Genomic DNA, 19,486 nt, shown 5'->3' with positions numbered 1-19,486 from the left:
TCGGACTTCAATTCCACTCGCAAGGTTTTTAATTTAGGTGGTTAGGTTACTGGTCCAATAACTTAACCAGTGCGTCTAACACATTTAAATGAAACACTTCTGCTCTATGTGGTCTAAAGAAGCTTGAGAAGGCTGATGACTCAATGGCTTGGACCTGTTGTGGGAGACTTTGGTTCAAATTCAGCCCACATTTGCAGGGAAATGTATCTGGACAACTTCAAGTGGGCCTAGACCCTGCATTGACAACTGCCCCAGTTTTCCAACAGAATAATGGAGAAACTACTGGTGTTATTTTCTGATCTTAAGACAGAGTAGCAGGAATATCAATTTGGCAGATGCTGTCCCAGACCTGGGGAGGTTGACACGGATTAGCCTCAGTGTTTCGGACATGGTGAAGTTGCAGGACTAGTAATCCAAAAGTCTGGCTAAAAATGCTGGTTCCTCAGTTCAAATTATCAGGTGTTGAATTTAAACTTAAAAAACATTCTCTAATAATAAAAATAAAATTATTATTAGTAACACTGAATAGAAAACTACCAAATTGTTGGAAAAAATCCATCAAACTCACTATTGCTCTTAAGGGGAGAACTGGCTTAAATAATATTTTCAGATAAACAAGTGTGATTTGTCTCTTAAATGCACTCTGAGATAGCCCAGCAAGCTGCACAGTCCCAGAGTAGATACGGATAAATGTTGAAGATCCCTGGAACTTGAAAAATGAGTATACACAAATAACAATAAATGTGACGCAGCGTTATTCCAAGCATTCAGTTATTCTTTTCCTTTCAGCGACAGACAAGGTTGCCCTTCTTCTGGGGAATATGAACTACTTACACCACAAACAACTGAAGGCTCCTATGGTGGATGTACATGAGCTCACGAACCTCCTCCGACAGCTTGACTTCAAGGTGGTGTCCCTGCTTGACCTCACTGCCCTCGAGATGCACAGAGCCGTCAATGAATTCTTGCTTCTTCTGGGCAAGGGAGTGTATGGTATCCACATTTTAACTTCTCCAGACCAAATATAAAATGGGTTGACTCTTATTTCCCTGGTTTTTTTTTTTTTTTACCCCACTTCTCCAGTAAACATTTGCCAGTTCCTCATTGCTTGTATTTTACAAGGTTCTTGACTTTCACTGCCAAAATCAACCCCTTTTCAAACATATCTTGATATTTTCATATTTGATTTACTTGAGATTGGACCAGGCAGGATAACAGTTTGAGGAAAAGAAAAGAAAATCTCATAATTATCTTAAATAGCTCAATTCTAGTAAGAAACATCTTCATCACATCCCCTCAGGATCTTATGTACAGTAGAACCCTGATATCCAGCACCTATGGGAATTGGCAGATGTCAGATAAATGTTGTGTGCATTGGTGAACTAACGGCGAGGCTCACCAACTTTAAACTTCTGTATTTTTTCCCTATTTATTTTCCGCGATTTTTTTTGCCGGTTGCTTGAATTCCGAATAACAGGGATTTTATTGTATTTCAATTAAATGACCAAGTCTATCCCGTCCAACATTTCCTCATTAGACATACAACTGATTTCAAGTATCAGTGGAGTAAATTTTTCCTGAAATGTTAACGAATAACTTGCATCTTTCCTTAAATAAGAAGATCAGTACAGTACTCAATCCTCCTGATAGTGTGTCACCAATGCTCTGCATAACTGCAGCAAGAGGAATAGTGTATAAGACTTAAGAGGTGTTGATGAGGCTCTATGGGGCTCTAGTGAGACCTCATTTGGAGTATTGGTGCAGTTTTGACCCCCTTATCTTAGAGGGGATATAATAATGTTGGAGAGAGTACAGAGAAGATTTACCAGGATGATTCCTGGAATGCAAGGGCTGACATATTGAGGAGCGTTTAGTGGCTCTTGGACTGTATTCATTGGAGTATAGAAGAATGAGAGGGGATCTCATAAAAATAGTTTGAATGCTAAAAGGATAGGACAGAATAGGTATGAATAAGATGTTTCTCTTGGTGGGTGAATCCAGAACAAGAGGGGAGAGTCTTAAAAGTAAAAGGTACCCATTTAAAACAGAGATGAGGAGAAATTTCTTTAGCCAAAGGGTTGTGGATTTGTAGAATTCGTTGCCACATGCAGCTGTGAAGGGGTGATCATTGGGGGAATTTAAAGAGGAGATTGACAGGTATCTATTTAGTCAGGTTATCAAAGGATTATGGGTAAAAGGCCAGAACGTGGAACTAGATGTGAGAACAGTATAGCTCAGGGTGGATTTGTGGAGCAGGCTTGATGGGCTGAATGGCCTACTTCTGTTCCTTTAAGGGGTACAGTAGTTACGGCTGATAACCACAGTTCCAGTGATGTGTATTTGATCCCGACATTGTGAATGGTTGTGTAGTTGGTTCTATGACAAAGTGCGCTTCTCCCGAATGCTCCACCGTGTATACTTGTCTAATAGTCGATCCTGTTAAAATTGACCCTCCCCCTTTTATTGGCCCAAAATTCACGTATTTTACTTATATCCCCTGTAAAAGTTGACCCCCCCATTTTGTTTGGCCCAAAACTCGCATATTTTCCAGGTATCACTTGTAGAATTTGGTGCGAAAATATAAAAATGCATGCAGTGAACTGGGAATCACTGGTAGTGTGTTGGGCTGATGGCTGGCCCCACCTCCCGGCTCTTCCCCCATCTGTTCACATATAACCCAGGTTTCCCATCTAAACCCAGAACCCTTCTGAAGACTACTGTGAAACTTTACCTATAGTTATAAGCTAATAAAAGCGTTTGTTCTCCCTCCAGTCGTGAGAGCTCTTATTCCCGCGACAATTTTATTAGCTTATTCCCTAAACGATGGAAGTGCTGCTCAAGCCAGTGATGCCTGCTGATAGACTTTCTATCCCCTGTCATGTCTGAGGAGTTCACGTACTGGCTAGACTGCTTCCAGGCCTACCTAAACGTGACCAGAGACGTCTTCCACACCGATGAACTCAGGAGGTCCACACTCATTTCAAGAGTAGGAACAAAAGGGTATGCAGTCATCAGAGACTGCACTACATATGATGCTGCCATCGAGGCGTTGATGGCATGGTACCCGAAGACACAAAATGAGGTCCTAGCGAGGCACCAATTCGTAGCCAGGAGAGACCATCAATGACTACCTGCTGCATCTGTGGATGCTTGCCAACAAGTGCAGGTACGAAGCGGCTATGGGCCATGTTGATGAGGAAGAACAGATCCAGGTCACTCTAGTCGCGGGGGGTCCACTCAAGGAACGTGAAGCAGCGACTGCTCGAGTCAGGCTAGCCCCGTTGAACTGGCCAAATCATTGGAACAGGCCAAGCTCGAGAACAGCAACCTTGAAGCCAGCGAGCTCGCTCACCCAGGTGACCCCTTCCAAGAACTGGCTGCTCCCACTACTCCAGCCCTAATGGCTGCAGCTTCCCGTGCTAGGGAGTGCATTTTCTGCGGCAAGAGCCAGCACCCCCAATCTCGTTGCCCAGCAAATGTTTCTGTGTGTTCCAGCTGTGGCAAGAAAGGGCATTGGGTGAGGGAAGTCCGTGGTCTGCATCTTTCCCGGATCCGATTCCAGCCCCAAGGCCCACCTCCCCTGGTGCAAAGGAGCTCCACCAGGATTTCCAGAGCCCCCCCCCCCCAGACTGCTTAAATTTGTAAATTTCTAAATAACTGTATATCTTTCAACCATTTTTTTTAAACCCATGTTCGCTGTCCTCATTCACAGACCTTAAATTCTACAGGAAGGGGTGAATGCAGTGAACTGGATTTCACTGGTAGTGTGTTGTGCTGATGGCTGACTCCGCCCCCATCAGTTCACCTCTAACCCCGGTTTCCCGCCTAAACCCAGAACCCTCTGAAGACTACTGTGAAACCCTACCCTTAATTATAAGCTAATAAAAGCGTTTGTTCTCTCTCCAGTCGTGAGAGCTCTTATTTATGCTACAATGCAGCTCAGCTCGCATACAGCACCTGTGGTTTCCAAACTTTGCCTCCATTTTGTTTCAAAATGCCCTTCAGAGAAAAAGAAACAACAAATATACAGCAGCATTTAAGCTAAAAGTTGTTAAAATTGGTGAGAAGACAAATAACTGTGAGGCAGCGAGAGCGATGTATGTATCAGAGAAACTTGTGAGAGACTGGAGAAAGATATCATACAAACTTCAGACAATGCCAGAGAGAAAGTGAGTTGACAGAGGTTTGAAAGTGGCCACAATTGGGGGGGGGGCGAAAATTGGTCTATGTGTGATTGAAAATAGCCAAGATGGGAAAATATGTTACTCATGGTGTCATGGAAGCAAAGAAGAAAAGAAATTTAGATATCACAGCAAGAGCTGGATGGTGCACGAGGTTCATGAGGCAGTATGACTTTGCACCTCGGCAGAGAACTAAGATTTCATAAAAACTGCCCGCTGATCTGGATGATAAAATACTACAGTTACACCATTGTAATCGAACACCACAAGTTATCATGCATAGGGAACATGGATGGAACACCAATTATACTTGACGTGCCAGAAAATCAAACAGCAAATCCAAAAGTTGAAAACCAGTGGTCACAAGATAAGTTGGCTTACTTTAGTTTCTTTTCTTGTATGGCCTACTTTAGTTTCTTTTCTTGTATGGCCGATAGTACTAAAGTAAAAGCCAGTGGTTGTTTTTAAGAGAAAAACACAACCAAAGGAGAAATTGCTAAAAGAAATTGTCATCCATGTTCTGCATCCACAAGGCTGGATAGGTGAAGGCGGATGTCGAAATTGGTGAAAGGAAGTTTGGAATTTGTGACCTGGTGGCACATGTTGTTGGTGGCCTCTGATTACGAAAGACTCACGTAGCTGTAATTCCCGGTGGACTTGCAAGTGTTTTGCAACCAGTGGATGTTAGTATAAATAAGCCATTTTGATGAGCATGAGCTGGAGTAATTGGATGGTTGAAGGAGCAAAGGAGGCAGAATGTGGGCTCCATCACTGTCAGATGTGTGAATGGATCATTGATTCAATGAAGAAAATGAGAACCAACGTTATTGTCAAATAATTTCAGAAATGTGGAATTTTGAATGGATTAGATGGTACAGAAGACCATTATGGGGTGAGGGGGAATGATGAAGAACAGCACAGATAATGAAGATGGTGGATATAATTAATCATAATGATTATCACATTTCATCAGATGTTTAATGAACTTTTTGTGTTTGACAGCCTTGTTATGGTGAATGTTTACTTCACTATTTTGCATGCATACCTTGAATAAAAACTTACTACCGGTAATTATTTTGTTTCCATTGTGACTTAAGGTGCATTGAATGTTTTAAAAGCAAAAATGCTGTAAAAGAAATGATACCGCAGTCCCGAATATGAAATTGTGGTTAAAGCTTTTGTGAGGTGAGAAGGTTGTGGCAGAGTATTACGGTAGTTTCGATGCGCAAACTCCGTATTATTACGTGAATTCGTTATGTTTTAGTTCTTTATTAATTTGGACTTCTGCTGCAGACAAGGTACTTTGAGTTGATTGTGTGAATTTTAGCCCCTCAAAAGAAGTACCCGTGTAAAAGTCGACCCAAAAAAAATTGATCCCCAAAATTCGACTATTACACAAGTACATGTAGTAGTTTTTCTCCACTTCCGTAACTGTGCTGGTAGGCTAATTTGCTACTGTAAATTACCCCTCAGTGAAAGTGAGAGGCAAAATAATCAAAAGGGAGTCAGCAGACACTTGAAAGAGAATATGTTGCAGGGTTACAGGTGGAATGGGACTTGCTTTGCTGCTGTTAACATGTTGTCGATAGGGCAAATGGCCTCCATCATAATGAGTAAGCTAAGTCACAGCTTATTTAAGTACATGTCAAAACACTTATTGCACGCTGTCAACAACTCTGTTTCCACTGCTCTGACAGGTAATATATTCCAGATACACACCACTATACATCTCTTACCCCTTGCCCTAACTCTGTCCAAGTTTTATCGATCTTCAATAAGGGAAAAGGTTTCCTGCATTCTACTCTATCTATATTCCTTATAATTTTATATATTTCAATCATGTCCACACTTCGCCTTCTCTACTGAAGGGATAAGTCCCAGCCTCTCCATCTCTCCTCATAACTAAAACACTCCATCTCAGGCAACATCCTGGTGAACCTCCTCTCACTTTTTCTAGCTCTATTACCTTTTTCCGACAATGTGGTGAGCACCACTCTCATCTTTCTTCAGTTGAGGTGTACTCAAGCCATCTGGGTTGGGGAGTTGGGCATACAGTGTGTTTGTCGGGAGAGGGCAAGTGGTTTAGCATGGAAGGTATGTGGACTAGGAGCAAATGTGGGATATATCTGAATAGCTTTGATTGTTCAATTTCTCCTCAGGTTTGCTTTACTATGCTGGTCACGGATATGAAAACTACGGGAACAGTTTCATGGTTCCCATCGATGCTCCATACTCCTACACCTCTGAACACTGCCTATGTGTCCAAAATATTCTGCAGTTGATGCAGGAGAAACAAACAGGACTGAACATCTTCCTCCTTGACATGTGTCGCAAAAGGTGTGAAAAAGGAGAATTATATTTTGAACTTTGTGTTCTGCAAGGGAATGATTCAGTTTCAGGCAATACACTGCCTCAGCATCAAGAACTCCCAGGACAAGTTACAGCACAAATTGGAAACCATAGAAAACTACAGCACAGAAAACAGGCCATTTGGCCTTTCTAGTCTGTCCCAAAACATCATTCCTCTTGTCCAGTGGTTTTCTTTCCACTCACATACCACTTTAAGTATTCCCTATGCCATAAGTGTTCTGTGATTAATAAGGGATCGCTTAAAGTGGTATGTGAGTGGGAAGGTTGAGACCCAATTGAAACTGAAATATTTTGCTTGAGGAAAAATTGTCATTGGCCCATTTCCTTTGGAGTTATGAAACCGTGCACATAAAGAGTTAGTGAGGTATGATTAAAATAGTGGTTTTCAAACTTTTTCTTTCTTCCACCCACATGCCATCTTAAGCAATCCCTTACTAATTACAGAGCACATGGCATAGGGAATACTTAAAGTGGCATGTGAGTGGAAAGGAAAAGTTTGAGAATCACTGCTCTAGTCCCACTGACCTGCTCCCATTTCCATAACCCTCCAGACCGCTCCCATCCATGAATCTATCCAATTTATTCTTAAAACTTGAGGGAGCTCGCATTTACCACATCAGAGGGCTACTCGTTCCACATTCCTACCACTCTCTGTGTGAAGAAGTTCCCTCAAATATTCCCCCAAACTTTCACTCTAAAGCCATGTCCACTCATATTTATCTCTCCCAATCCAAGTGGAAAGAGCCTACTTGCATTTGCTCTGTCTATTCCCCTCATAATTCTGTAAACCTCTATCAAATCTCCCCTCATTCTTCTACGCTCGAAGGAATAAAGTCCTAACCTATTTCATCTTTCCCTGTAACTCCACTCCTGAAGACTCAGCAACATCCTAGTAAATCTTCTCTGCACTCTTTTGATCTTACTCATATCCTTCCTGTAGATTGATGACCAGAAATGCACACAATACTATCAACTTGACCTCACTACTGTCTTATACAACCTCACCATAACATCCCAACTTCTGTTCTGAATACATTGATTTATGAAGGCCAAGATGCCAAAAGCTTTCTTTACCACCCTGTCTACCTGTGACGCATATTTGCATATGATATAAAGCACCCCAAATAAATGAAATGATGCAACAAACAAAGCAGATTTCATTCATGGAAGAGCTTCAGAACACTGTCCCATCAAACATGTTCATGGTAGGAACAGCATGGGAAAAGATAAAAATAGGTTAAATAGAGAGTAAAGCTCCATTAATACAGTGACAATAAATGCTGACAGGACAGACACTGTACATATTAAGCACAGGTAGATTTCCCTTAATACTGTGGCACCAAACTGGCCCAGCACAGCACAGTTTAGATTAAATAGAAAGTGAAGTTCCTCTAATACTGCCATCAAACACTCCCAGGGTGAATTTATGTGTACAGTTACAATGAATTACTATTAGTTAGGTTATGTTTTATGAGATTATATTTGGCTTGGTGTCAATTATGGGAATGGTTAGAGGTGCGGTTGTGGTCAGTGAGGTAGTCATAGTAGATGGGGAGACTACAATTGAACTGGCCTCAGTTATTGATGATCATGATTGGTGGAATGAGTTACAATAGGTGGTATGATCATAGTTGGTGGGGTGGCGATGGTGAGTGGGATGGTCGTGATTGGTGGAGGGGTTGGTGGGATGGTCGCAGTTGGTGGGATGGTCGCATTTGGTGGGATGGTCGCAGTTGGTGGGGTGGTTGGTGGGATGGTCACAGTTGGTGGGATGGTCACAGTTGGTGGGATGGTCACAGTTGGTGGGGTGGTTGGTGGGATGGTCACAGTTGGTGGGATGGTCGCAGTTGGTGGGATGGTCGCAGTTGGTGGGATGGTCGCAGTTGGTGGGATGGTCGCAGTTGGTGGGATGGTCGCAGTTGGTGGGATGGTCGCAGTTGGTGGGATGGTCGCAGTTGGTGGGATGGTCGCAGTTGGTGGGATGGTCGCAGTTGGTGGGATGGTCGCAGTTGGTGGGATGGTCGCAGTTGGTGGGATGGTCGCAGTTGGTGGGATGGTCGCAGTTGGTGGGATGGTCGCAGTTGGTGGGATGGTCGCAGTTGGTGGGATGGTCGCAGTTGGTGGGATGGTCGCAGTTGGTGGGATGGTCGCAGTTGGTGGGATGGTCGCAGTTGGTGGGATGGTCGCAGTTGGTGGGATGGTCGCAGTTGGTGGGATGGTCGCAGTTGGTGGGATGGTCGCAGTTGGTGGGATGGTCGCAGTTGGTGGGATGGTCGCAGTTGGTGGGATGGTCGCAGTTGGTGGGATGGTCGCAGTTGGTGGGATGGTTGGTGGGGTGGTTGGTGGGATGGTCACAGTTGGTGGGATGGTCACAGTTGGTGGGATGGTCACAGTTGGTGGGATGGTCACAGTTGGTGGGATGGTCACAGTTGGTGGGATGGTCACAGTTGGTGGGATGGTCACAGTTGGTGGGATGGTCACAGTTGGTGGGATGGTCACAGTTGGTGGGATGGTCACAGTTGGTGGGATGGTCACAGTTGGTGGGATGGTCACAGTTGGTGGGATGGTCACAGTTGGTGGGATGGTCACAGTTGGTGGGGTGGTTGGTGGGATGGTCACAGTTGGTGGGATGGTCGCAGTTGGTGGGTGCTCATGATTGGTGAGGTAGATCAAGTGATAACAGTTGATATGGTGATGATGCTTAGAGTGATGGCTGTGATTAATAAAGATTGTTGCAGACGTGGTATTGAGGTCTTTGGAAGGAAGAACAAAGAGGGGATGTTGGTGCACAACTGATTAAATAGCAAAATGACTGTTCAAGGTAAAATGGTCTGGTAACAGATCAATCCAGGAAAATAAATCTGGATCCAGAGGTGATGCAATATGACAATAGTGACTTTTTTACAATTCTACTTTCTCAGGAACATGCATGATGAGACCATTCCGCAAATGGAAGCCTTGAGAGTCACAGCAAATATTGTTTATGGTTATGCCACGTAAGCTCTTCATTCTTACTTTGTTTGCTTGAGAGTCACAGCAAATATTATTTATGGTTATTCCACGTAATCTGTTCATTCTTACTTTGTTCTCTGTGACTTCAGCTGGTCTGCCATTTTAATGTATTTTCCAGTGCTGCAATTCGATTTTATAGAGTAACCTTGACTTCAGTTGCTATACTGGAACATAAATGATCTGTATCTTTGTATCACCTTTTGTGATCTGAAGGTGCTTTGGAGCTTTTAGCTAATTAATGAATTCTTGAGGCATGTTACTGTAGTGCAATAAGGCAAAGACTTGGTAGACTGAGAAATGCAAGAACCGCTTTGTTTGAAGCAACTTTTAAGTCTGTTGTCTTTGCTTATTTTGGTTGAGGCAGTAATATTGGTTGATTCAATGAGAAGAACTCCCACCTTTTTTGTTAACATCAGCTATGTGGGAATTGTCTCCCATGTTTCCTACAACAACGATCAAACTTCAAGATGTAATGAATTGGCCAGCAGGTGCTTTGGGAGATCACCACGGCCCTGTGTGAACAAATTTCTTTGTTTCCTCCCAGTGGATTTTTCTTTACATCTTTATGAGGCTTCAGTTTAACATCTCATCCAAAAGACAACACCTGAGATCTCCACCTGGATTAGATCAGAATGCCAGCTAATATTTTGTGCCCAAGTCTTTGAAAATGGACTCGAACATTATGATTCAAAAGAAGAATTCTGCCAATTAATCTATGATTGACAGTTACTCTAAGTAAACAAAGACTTGATAGACTAAGTTTTATTCTGCTCTTCATTGACTTTGTAACTTAACATAACTATATGAATATGGTGACCAGCAATGGAGCTGGCAGCCGTACCCAACGATAACATCCATACAATGACTCACAGTTATTACACTGGACAACAATTTATTTCAAAAGGTTGGGACAGCCAGAATGTGCAAAGGTGACTAACGTGAGGTCAATATAGGATTAGTGCAAATAGGTGCTTCATGATCACCATGGGCTCGATGGGCCAAATGGCCTGATTCCTTGCTATGAGAGGTGCAGGTTGATTCAAAGGTCTAACCCCAGGGACTGTATCTCGTCAAGAAGATCAGCCCTGCTATTGGGTTGAGGTTAGGGCTGATGTCTGAACAGTTGCTCTCAGATAACCAGGTGGCTCGAGAAGACCAGGTCAGCAAGACCCTTTCATGGACTTCAGGAGATATTTCTGTTCCTGTCAGCTCCCCTCGACATGTAAAACTGACCTTTAGTGGCTGGTAGCTCAAGAACTGAGAATCATACTGAAGTGCCAGTTGATGAAGTAGACAAAGACAATGTGGTCAAAGAATAATCATGGCTTTTATTAGCAGAAACTCATGGTACAATAATGAAAGACAATAGGTTCATATGCAGTTATAACCAAGGGGAGCATCCTTAACAGTAGAGATAATGCACAGCCAATGTTAGTACAGCCAGGCTCGCCAGAGGGGAGACAGGCAGCTTGGCAGACATTCACCACACATGCATACCCGGCCTCAGAAGCCTGATCTTGGACGAGAAATTTTTCAGAATGTTTGCTTCCTGAAAAGAAATTGGGGATTAGGATAGACAACTTCAAGCTGAACACAAAGATAATTTTAGATTTTCTGTATCAAATAGGAAGTTGGAGAAACATTGAATTAATTTTTATTGAATTTAGCATGTTATATTGCCTAATGTTGCTGACATGTTGCATTAGTTCAACTGACCTCAAAATATTTTGCTGCTGAACTTCATTTGTACTCAGCATCTGATGCCTCTCGTGTCAGTGTCCAACAAAAGTCGGCCAGCATTGATGGATTCCAGTTGCCCTGATACCTCTTTTCCATGGTCACAATGTCCTGGTGAAACCTTTCACCATTTTCGTCACTGACTGCACCAAGATCAGCAGGGAAGATGTCCAATTGCGAATGCAGAAAATCAGTTTCCATTGGCGTGTTGCCCTTCATGGTTTTGTATGCTTGCAGTAGACTTAAAATATGACAGGATATCTCAAAAATAAATTAAATCTAAAAAAAGTTAAGTAATCGGAAGTTTTTAAGGTGATTTTCATGATCACCAGCCCAAAATCTATAAAATACACCCAAAAGTATTCAGGAAGCACAATCCTCATTGTCCAGTGTTATTTATTCTTCCTGCTGCCAGACGTTCTCGGTCTGATTGACTGGACCCAACACACCAATGGCATTACGCAGAAAGCAGGTCAGCGCCTCTACTTCCTCAAGAGTTTGCGGAGGTTTGGTATGACACAAGAAAGCCTGGAAAATTTCTGCAGATGTGTGGCTGACTGACTGCATCATGGTCTCGAATGGGGACAACAATATCCCTGAGTATAAAATCTTCCAAAAGGTAGTGAACACAGCCCAGGACATCACAGGCAAAACCATCCCCACCATCGAGAGCATCTGCAGGGAACAGCAACAATCATCGAGAAACCACACCACCCAGCACACTGTCTGTTCTTGCTGCTGCCATCAGGAATGAGGTCTAGGTGCCACAGGACTCATGTCACCAGGTTCAGGAACAGCTGCTACCCCTCCATCCTGAGGCTTCTCAACAACAAACTCAAGGGCTCATTTAAGGACTCTTACTTATGCACTTTGATTCTTTTCTTCCCTCTGTATTGCACTGTTGGTTTACATTCATTACCTGTTTTCAGTTCTTTATTTGTTTACATATATGGGCTGTGTACAGTTTTTATTTGCACTACCAATAAGTAGTAATTCTACCTTGTCCGCAGAAAAATCTCAGTTGTATGATGTCATGTATGTACTCTGACAAGAAATCTGAAATCTAGAAACTTTGAAGATTTATTGTTTGAGTGCGTCTGGGAGGTACTGGTCACACATGACCCCAAACAAAATGGTGATCACAGTCAGAAGCTATAAATGAGTAAGGTGGTGATTCTGATGTCGTGACCCTGTGTTGATGACAAGACTGGAGAGAGTGCCTGTGTGGGGCTCTAGAGCTATCATGTAAATGAGGAATGGGAGGTTTTGATGGGGTTTAATTAGCTCTTAATCATATGTCCTACACATTTCAGAGCCTGTTAATGAAATGTTATAAAATGTTGCAGTTGCCCGGATGCAGAGGCATATGAAATCAGCCAGGGAGAGTTTACGAATGGAATTTTCATCAGTTTCCTGAAGAAGCGGTTATTGGAGGATGAAAAGATTACGGTGCTACTGGATAAGGTTGCAGAAGGTGCGTTTGGTTTTGCACAAACATCATATTTCCACCACCCAGGGGATTTATTTGCTGCTCATTGTGACGTGAGCCAGAGAGAGCTGGAAACATCCCCATAGACCTTCCTGTCTCCAACTGTCTCACTGCATCAAGTAGCGCAATGGGGCAGTTGGTAGAGCTGCCCTCGACATGTAAAACTGACCTATTGTTCACCTTTAGTGGCTGGTAGCTCAAGAACTGAGAATCATACTGAAGTGCCAGTTGATGAAGTAGACAAAGACAATGTGGTCAAAGAATAATCATGGCTTTTATTAGCAGAAACTCATGGTACAATAATGAAAGACAATAGGTTCATATGCAGTTATAACCAAGGGGAGCATCCTTAACAGTAGAGATAATGCACAGCCAATGTTAGTACAGCCAGGCTCGCCAGAGGGGAGACAGGCAGCTTGGCAGACATTCACCACACATGCATACCCAGCCTCAGAAGCCTGTAGCACAAAAGACCCAGGTTCAATACTGAGTAAAAACACACACAATGCTGGAGAGACTCAGCAGATCAAACAGTATGTAACAAAGGTAAAGATACATAACCAATGTTTTGGGTTTGAGCCCTTCATCAAAATATGAGAAAATGCCTGCAGACATCTGAACAAAAGAGGGGGGGGTAGGTGGGGTGACAAAGGCAGGAGATGATAGGAGGAGAAAGTAGGGAGGGGACAGCAGCAATGAGGGGGATGACGGGTGGCTGGGTGACTGGAAGAACAGGAAAGGGGTAGGGGAAAGAAAAAGGCGAGCAGGTTTTATGGAAAGCAGTAAAGTCAATGTTTAATGCCATCTGGCTGAAGGGTGCCCAGATGGAAAATAAGGTGTTGTTCCTCCAATCTGCAGATGGTTGGGGTGGGATAATACTCAAGGCCATGGACAGACATGTAAGCGCTGGATTGTGACTCTGAATTGAAATGATTGGCCTGGGAGGTCACTGAGGTTGCAAATGGAGCAGAGGTGCTGAGTGAAGAGATCTCCCAATCTGCGACCGGTCTCTCCAATGCTGACCTCAGCGTCTATCTATGTGAAGTTTGCATGTTCTCCCCGTGATGTATGAGTTTTTCCAATTTCCTGCAACATGTCAAAGATGTGTTAATTGGTAGATTAATTGGCCACTGTAATTCACCCTGAGGATGAAGATAAGAGGTGGGATCTGGGGAAATGGATGAGAATGTGAGTAAAAATGTGGGATGAATGTTGGATTTATGTGGATGGAGCAGGCTCAGTGGGCATTATAGCCTATTTCCATACTTTATCTCTTAGTGATACTATGCAATCTCTTCCTGGTGGCCCTGGTCATGTATTTTAGTATCTCATTCCACATTCACTGATTCTGGGAACTCTGCCATCACATTAATTCCTCCTTGTAGGACAGGTTTCCAAGAGTGAATTGTAACTCTTGGTAACCTATTGACCCCATTCCCATTCTAATACCCAGCCTCTCATTCCCAGCCTGTCTCTTCCCTTCTCATTCCCAGCCAGCTCCTTCCATTCTCATTCCCAGACTGTCCTGCCCCTTTTCTAACTCCCAGCCTATTTCTGGAAATGAAGAACAATCTCATGGATATTGGCCAGCAATCTAGCACAAGGAATTATTGCATTGTTTTCATTTTCTTTAAACAGTTTGGATTTTGGCTTAAAGAAATCTTGAAACTGAAGAAAAGGCTGATTGATTTGAGATTGGCGATCTACTCCAAGAGTGACGTGAACTCTGCAGGATTAGATTCAGTCAGAGTTAGAAATGCCTCTCCTGCCTTTTGCATCCTTTCTCATTTCTTGTTAATCATTTCTGGCCCAAATATTTATACAGTATAATTTAAGAGATGAAGAGTGATTGTTAAAGGCCCTAATTTCCCCACTGATGTGCAATATTCTAAATTTTCTGCCTCCATGCTCACATACTCACAGAGCTCTCTTCTTCTCTATTCGTTTACCTTAAAAAGATTTATAATTTGCCCCAACTCACTAGATAGCTTCCATTCCACTGATAATATTTCAATTTAACAGATTTAGATGCTCTTTAGAAATAATTCCCTTATAAATGAACACATATATCCACATTTTTTTTCTATGGTAGCTTTCATTTGTTATATAATCCTGTGCACCGTGAGTGTCTGCTGCTGTGCAATTGCTTCCTGTGACACCAAGAACATTGATCAACCAGCAATAGGTAAATCTGGAGAATTGGTCCCAGACACCTGGTTCTGTGTGTTGATTGCAATGTTCAAATTTCTTGGCAGATTTCCCCTTTAATAGCCGAAGGCTGGAATGGGAGCAAATGATGCAGGATTAAATATAAGAGAATTGTCAGAGAGCAGGAGAAATCTCTTTAGAGTTCTGGGCCTTCCAGTGTTCATGGTTAAAGCACAATCAACAACAAATATTCAAGATGAAATTAGAAGGTGCATGAAGGAAGCATGAGCAAGAGGAGGAAATGTGACTAATTCATCCTGAATGGTCTTTTCTGTCAAGGAGTAAAACACGAGAATCTGCAGACATCATGGTTGAAGTAAAAACACAAAGCTGGAGGAGAAACTCAGCAGATCAAACAGTGTGCTTTATGTAGCAAAAGTAAAAATAAATAACCGATGTTTAGGGATTGAGCCTTTCATCAAGATATAGAAAAATGTCAGCAGGCATCCAAACAAAAGAGTAGGGGAGGGGGAGGTGTGGTTGCGAAGGCAGGAGGTAATAGGTGGAGAGGGGAGGGAGAGGGAACAGCAGCAATCATGGGGAGGAGGAATGGCTGGGTGAATAGAGGGTGAAGGGAAGGATGAGAGCTGGGAAGGGAAGGGAGGAGAGGGAAGAGGAGAGCAGGCTAGCAGAAACCGGAAAAGTCGATGTTAATGCCACCTGGCTGGAAAGTGCCCAGATGGAAAATCAGGTGTTGTTCCTCCAATTTGTGGGTGGTCTTGGTGGGATATGGCAGACATTGGAATGTGACGCAGAACTGAAATGGTTGGCTGCTGGGAAGTGTCTGTCACTGGTGCAGATGGAGCGAAGGCGCTCAGCGAAGCAATCTCCCAAGACAGATCGAAGGTGCTCAGCGGTCTTTTCTCTCATTCTATTAAGTTGTATATATTTATTTATAAAATTGCCTCCTTTTCCACCAGGTGGAGCCTCTCGCCCTGTGTAGATTTGTTGGTTGTACATTTGCTTCAGCGACGTAAACTTCCCATCAGCAGGGTCCACAGTGGAATGGGGAATGGGCTAACTGTAAAGCCATAGGCATTGTGGAAGTGGTATTGCCTTCTCTTCAATGTTTCGGTGGAAGTTTCTGACCAGCCAAGTCTCTTATTTCAAAGTGATGTGTGAGAGGTTATTACAAGTATTTGGCGGGGGGGAGGGAGTGGGGGGTGTGGGAGGGAGAGAAGATAAAACTGGCACATTCATCTGAGGATGTTAACTCTGGCTGAATATACTTAAGGCCCTTTCATACAGACACTCTATTTCCTATTTAAAGGGGACAGCATGGTTAGCGTAGTGGTTAGTGCAATGCTATTACTGGGTTCAAAATGCCTCTGTCCGTAAGGAGTGTGTATGTACTCCTCGTGACTGTGTGGCTTTCTTCCAGGTGCTTCGGTTTCCACCCACGTTCCAAAGACGGACAGGATTAGTAGCTTATTTGGGCACTGAGCTTGTAGGCGAGAAGGGCCTGTAACTGGCTTTATCTCTAAAATTTAAAAAATATATATAAATAAAGAAAAGAAAATGGGTGAAAAAGAGCACTATATATTTTAAGCTCAAGGATTTTCTCCTTATTTTATCCGTTTTGACATGATTAATCTTTACCCCAGGATAAACCGGAGCGTTAGCGGTTCCATCAGCATGACGTCAGGCTGCAGAGCCAGAGCTGTGGGAGCAGAGTTTCCAGCCACAGTTCTTCTTTGCTAAATGTCCACTGATGTTTGCTCAATGTTCAGTTGCATTCACTACTCTTCTGCTAATGAAGCAGTCCATGACTGCATGCAGCAAGACCTGAACAGATTTCACACACCACGATTGTGACTAAAGTGCCAGGCAGTTATCATCTCCATCAAGCAAACTATTCACTCTTTCCCCATGATGAACTTGTTAACTTCATTCACTTTGCGGCCAACTTTCATCCCGACCTCAAATTCTCTTGGACATTCCTGGTGACATTCTCCCCTTGATCTCTATCTTGGGAGACAAGCTTTCTGGAGACATTTGTTTTTACAAACCTGCTAACTCATACATCTACCTCAACTACAGTTCTTCACATCTAGTCCTCTGCAAGGATTCTATTCCTTTTTCTCAATTTCTCCGTCATATGTATTCCCAAGATGAGGTCTTGCAGTCCAGATCATCCAAAATGTCTTCCTTCTTCCAAAAACGTGGCTTCTCCATCACCACCACCAGCCCTTACCTGCATCTCCTCAATTTCCTGCTCATCTGCTGTGGCCCCCTCTGCCCCTGGACGCAACAAAAACAGGATTCCCCTTGACCTCACCTACCACCCCACCAGCCTCCCCATCGAACACATTATCCTCCATTATTTCTGCCACTAAAACATGATCCCACCACCAGACACATCTTCCCCTCTCTGCCTTCCGGAGGGACTGCTCCCTCCTTGACTCCCACTTATCCCTTCCTATTAATCGCTTCCTTGGTTACCCTCCCCTGATGCCGCATAGGAGGTACCACAGTTGCACCCACACCTCATTCGGGGCCCTATGCAGTCCTTGCACTTCACTTGTGTATCCAAGGGATTTATCTATTGCATCCAGTGCTCCCCTTGTGGACTTCTCTATCTACATCAGAGAAACTGGATGCAGATGGAGATCACTTCGCTGAGCACCTTTGCTCTATCTGCATCAGTGACAAGGATCTTTCAGTGACCAACCATTTCAATTCCGTGCCCCACTCCTGCACTGACATATCTGTCCATGACTTCGTGTACTGTCAAACTAAGACCATCCGTAATTTTGAAGAGAGCACCTAATTTTCTGTTTTTGCACTGTTCAGCTGGATGACATTAACCTTGACTTCTCTGGTTTCTACTAGCCTACTCCCTATTCTTCCTCTCTCTTCATCTATCTGTCTTCTTTCCTCCAGCTCTCCAGCCCCTTGCCTCTCGATTCACGGAGCCATCCCCTCCCCTTGTTGGCTGGTGCTCCCTCCCTTCCTTATCTATTACCTCCTGCCTGTTGGACTGTGCTCCTCCCTTGCCCTCTCTCCCCCCACCCTGCGCCCCCCCCCCACCCATTTTGTTTGGGAACCTGCCCACATTTTGTCCATGCCTTGATGAAGGGCTCAAGCCCAAAACGTTGGTAATGTATCTTTATCTTTGCTTTCTATAGTACCCTGTTTGACCTGCTGAGTTTCTCCAGCAATGTGTTTTTATCTTCAACCACGGTGTCTGCTGAGTTTCATGTTTTATTTCCCAAAGAGATTTTGGGGGATGAAAGCCATTCCAGTAAATTCTGTAACCCTAGTGTTGCGAAGCCCAACAGACTGCATAAATGAGTTAAAAAGAACACTGAATTGTCCCTCACAACTCTTTCTCTTGTGTAATTTCAGATATGGGGAGATGTGAGCTCACAAAGGGAAGGCAAGCTTTGGAGATCCGGAGCAGCTTGTCAGAGAGGCGGTCACTGAGAGATAAAATTAACCCACCCGATTATTATGATGAGGTTTCAGTCAGGAACCTGCAGTGGGCCAAGGCCAATGGTAAGAGAGAGTGCTCCCTCCATTTAATACTCCAGTTTGTATTCCACATTCTTCTATTGATAAAACCGAATGTCTCATAGGGCGAGGTAATTCTGTTGGGTTTGACATTCATTTTAATGGGTCTTCCCATAAGTTTCCATTACCTTTCTCCAGTTGTCTTTGTCAAGAGAAAGTGCCTTTAGAACAGTTGTACTCCTATGTCATGCCTAAATGACTGCAGATCACATGTGGCTTTCACATGTTACAGTGTATCTCAGTCATGCTCAATGTTGCTCACACCAGACCCAAGCTCTGGAAGATGTTTTGCTCCCCAGCTGTGAGATTAACCCAGTTTTAGCCTCCAGCCAAAATGGACTAACACCACCTTCCAAATGTGTCTCACTCATGACCTCACTCTGGTTCAACTGAAACAAGAAGTGCAAGCTCCATAAAAAGATTGATAGCAAGCATGTTGTTGGTGTTTCAAAGGTACAGTTATTGTTTTAACAAAGCCTGGAATTGAATCATAGAAGGGAAATTGCTCTCTCTGAAGAGGCAATGGTGAAGCTGGGTCCTGAAATCAGGAACTGAGGAAAGTTTGGGCTTGTTTGGGAAAACAGATATTTTCTAGATAGAGGGAGAATGACACAAAAAAAGTTTGAAATTAAGAATAGAACTTAATGGCAATGTTTACTCAAGGGTTAAGTGCCTAGAAGAAGGGGTGTACTAATTTTACTAGCAATCTGACAGTTGACAGTAAGATGGGTTTTAAAAATATAATTAGAAAGTCAATAATCTTAACATTATGGCCATGTAAAGGTCTTGACTCAATGAAGTCTACCACTGTAGATCAGCCTCTCTACATCTCCAATCAAAGGATTGTTATTTTGGCTTGTAGTGGGTGCTAGCCAAATTCCTGTCATTGGTGAATCAATATTTCAGAATACCGTAAAACGTCTAGTATCTGGAATTCAAGTAATCATCAAAAAAATCAGAAAAAACTAAAATAAAT

At 43.2% G+C, this 19,486-nt stretch overlaps 1 protein-coding gene across 4 annotated transcripts in view; it reads left to right on the top strand.

The window, feature by feature from the left end:
* Window positions 1-19,486, top strand: part of LOC138759052 (mucosa-associated lymphoid tissue lymphoma translocation protein 1-like) — a 78,335-nt gene that overhangs the window by 36,142 nt on the left and 22,707 nt on the right. For all 4 annotated transcript variants that reach the window (XM_069928899.1, XM_069928898.1, XM_069928897.1 and 1 more), the window contains 5 exons: window positions 790-993; window positions 6,341-6,518; window positions 9,473-9,547; window positions 12,647-12,774; window positions 18,346-18,495. In XM_069928899.1, coding sequence (XP_069785000.1) covers window positions 790-993; window positions 6,341-6,518; window positions 9,473-9,547; window positions 12,647-12,774; window positions 18,346-18,495 — 735 coding nt within the window. The remainder of the gene's footprint in view (window positions 1-789; window positions 994-6,340; window positions 6,519-9,472; window positions 9,548-12,646; window positions 12,775-18,345; window positions 18,496-19,486) is intronic.

Source organism: Narcine bancroftii, chromosome 3, assembly GCF_036971445.1.
Source record: "Narcine bancroftii isolate sNarBan1 chromosome 3, sNarBan1.hap1, whole genome shotgun sequence".
NCBI lineage: Eukaryota > Metazoa > Chordata > Chondrichthyes > Torpediniformes > Narcinidae > Narcine > Narcine bancroftii.
The sequence above is the reverse complement of the archived record's forward strand: the minus strand, read 5'-3'. Positions and strand labels throughout refer to the sequence as shown.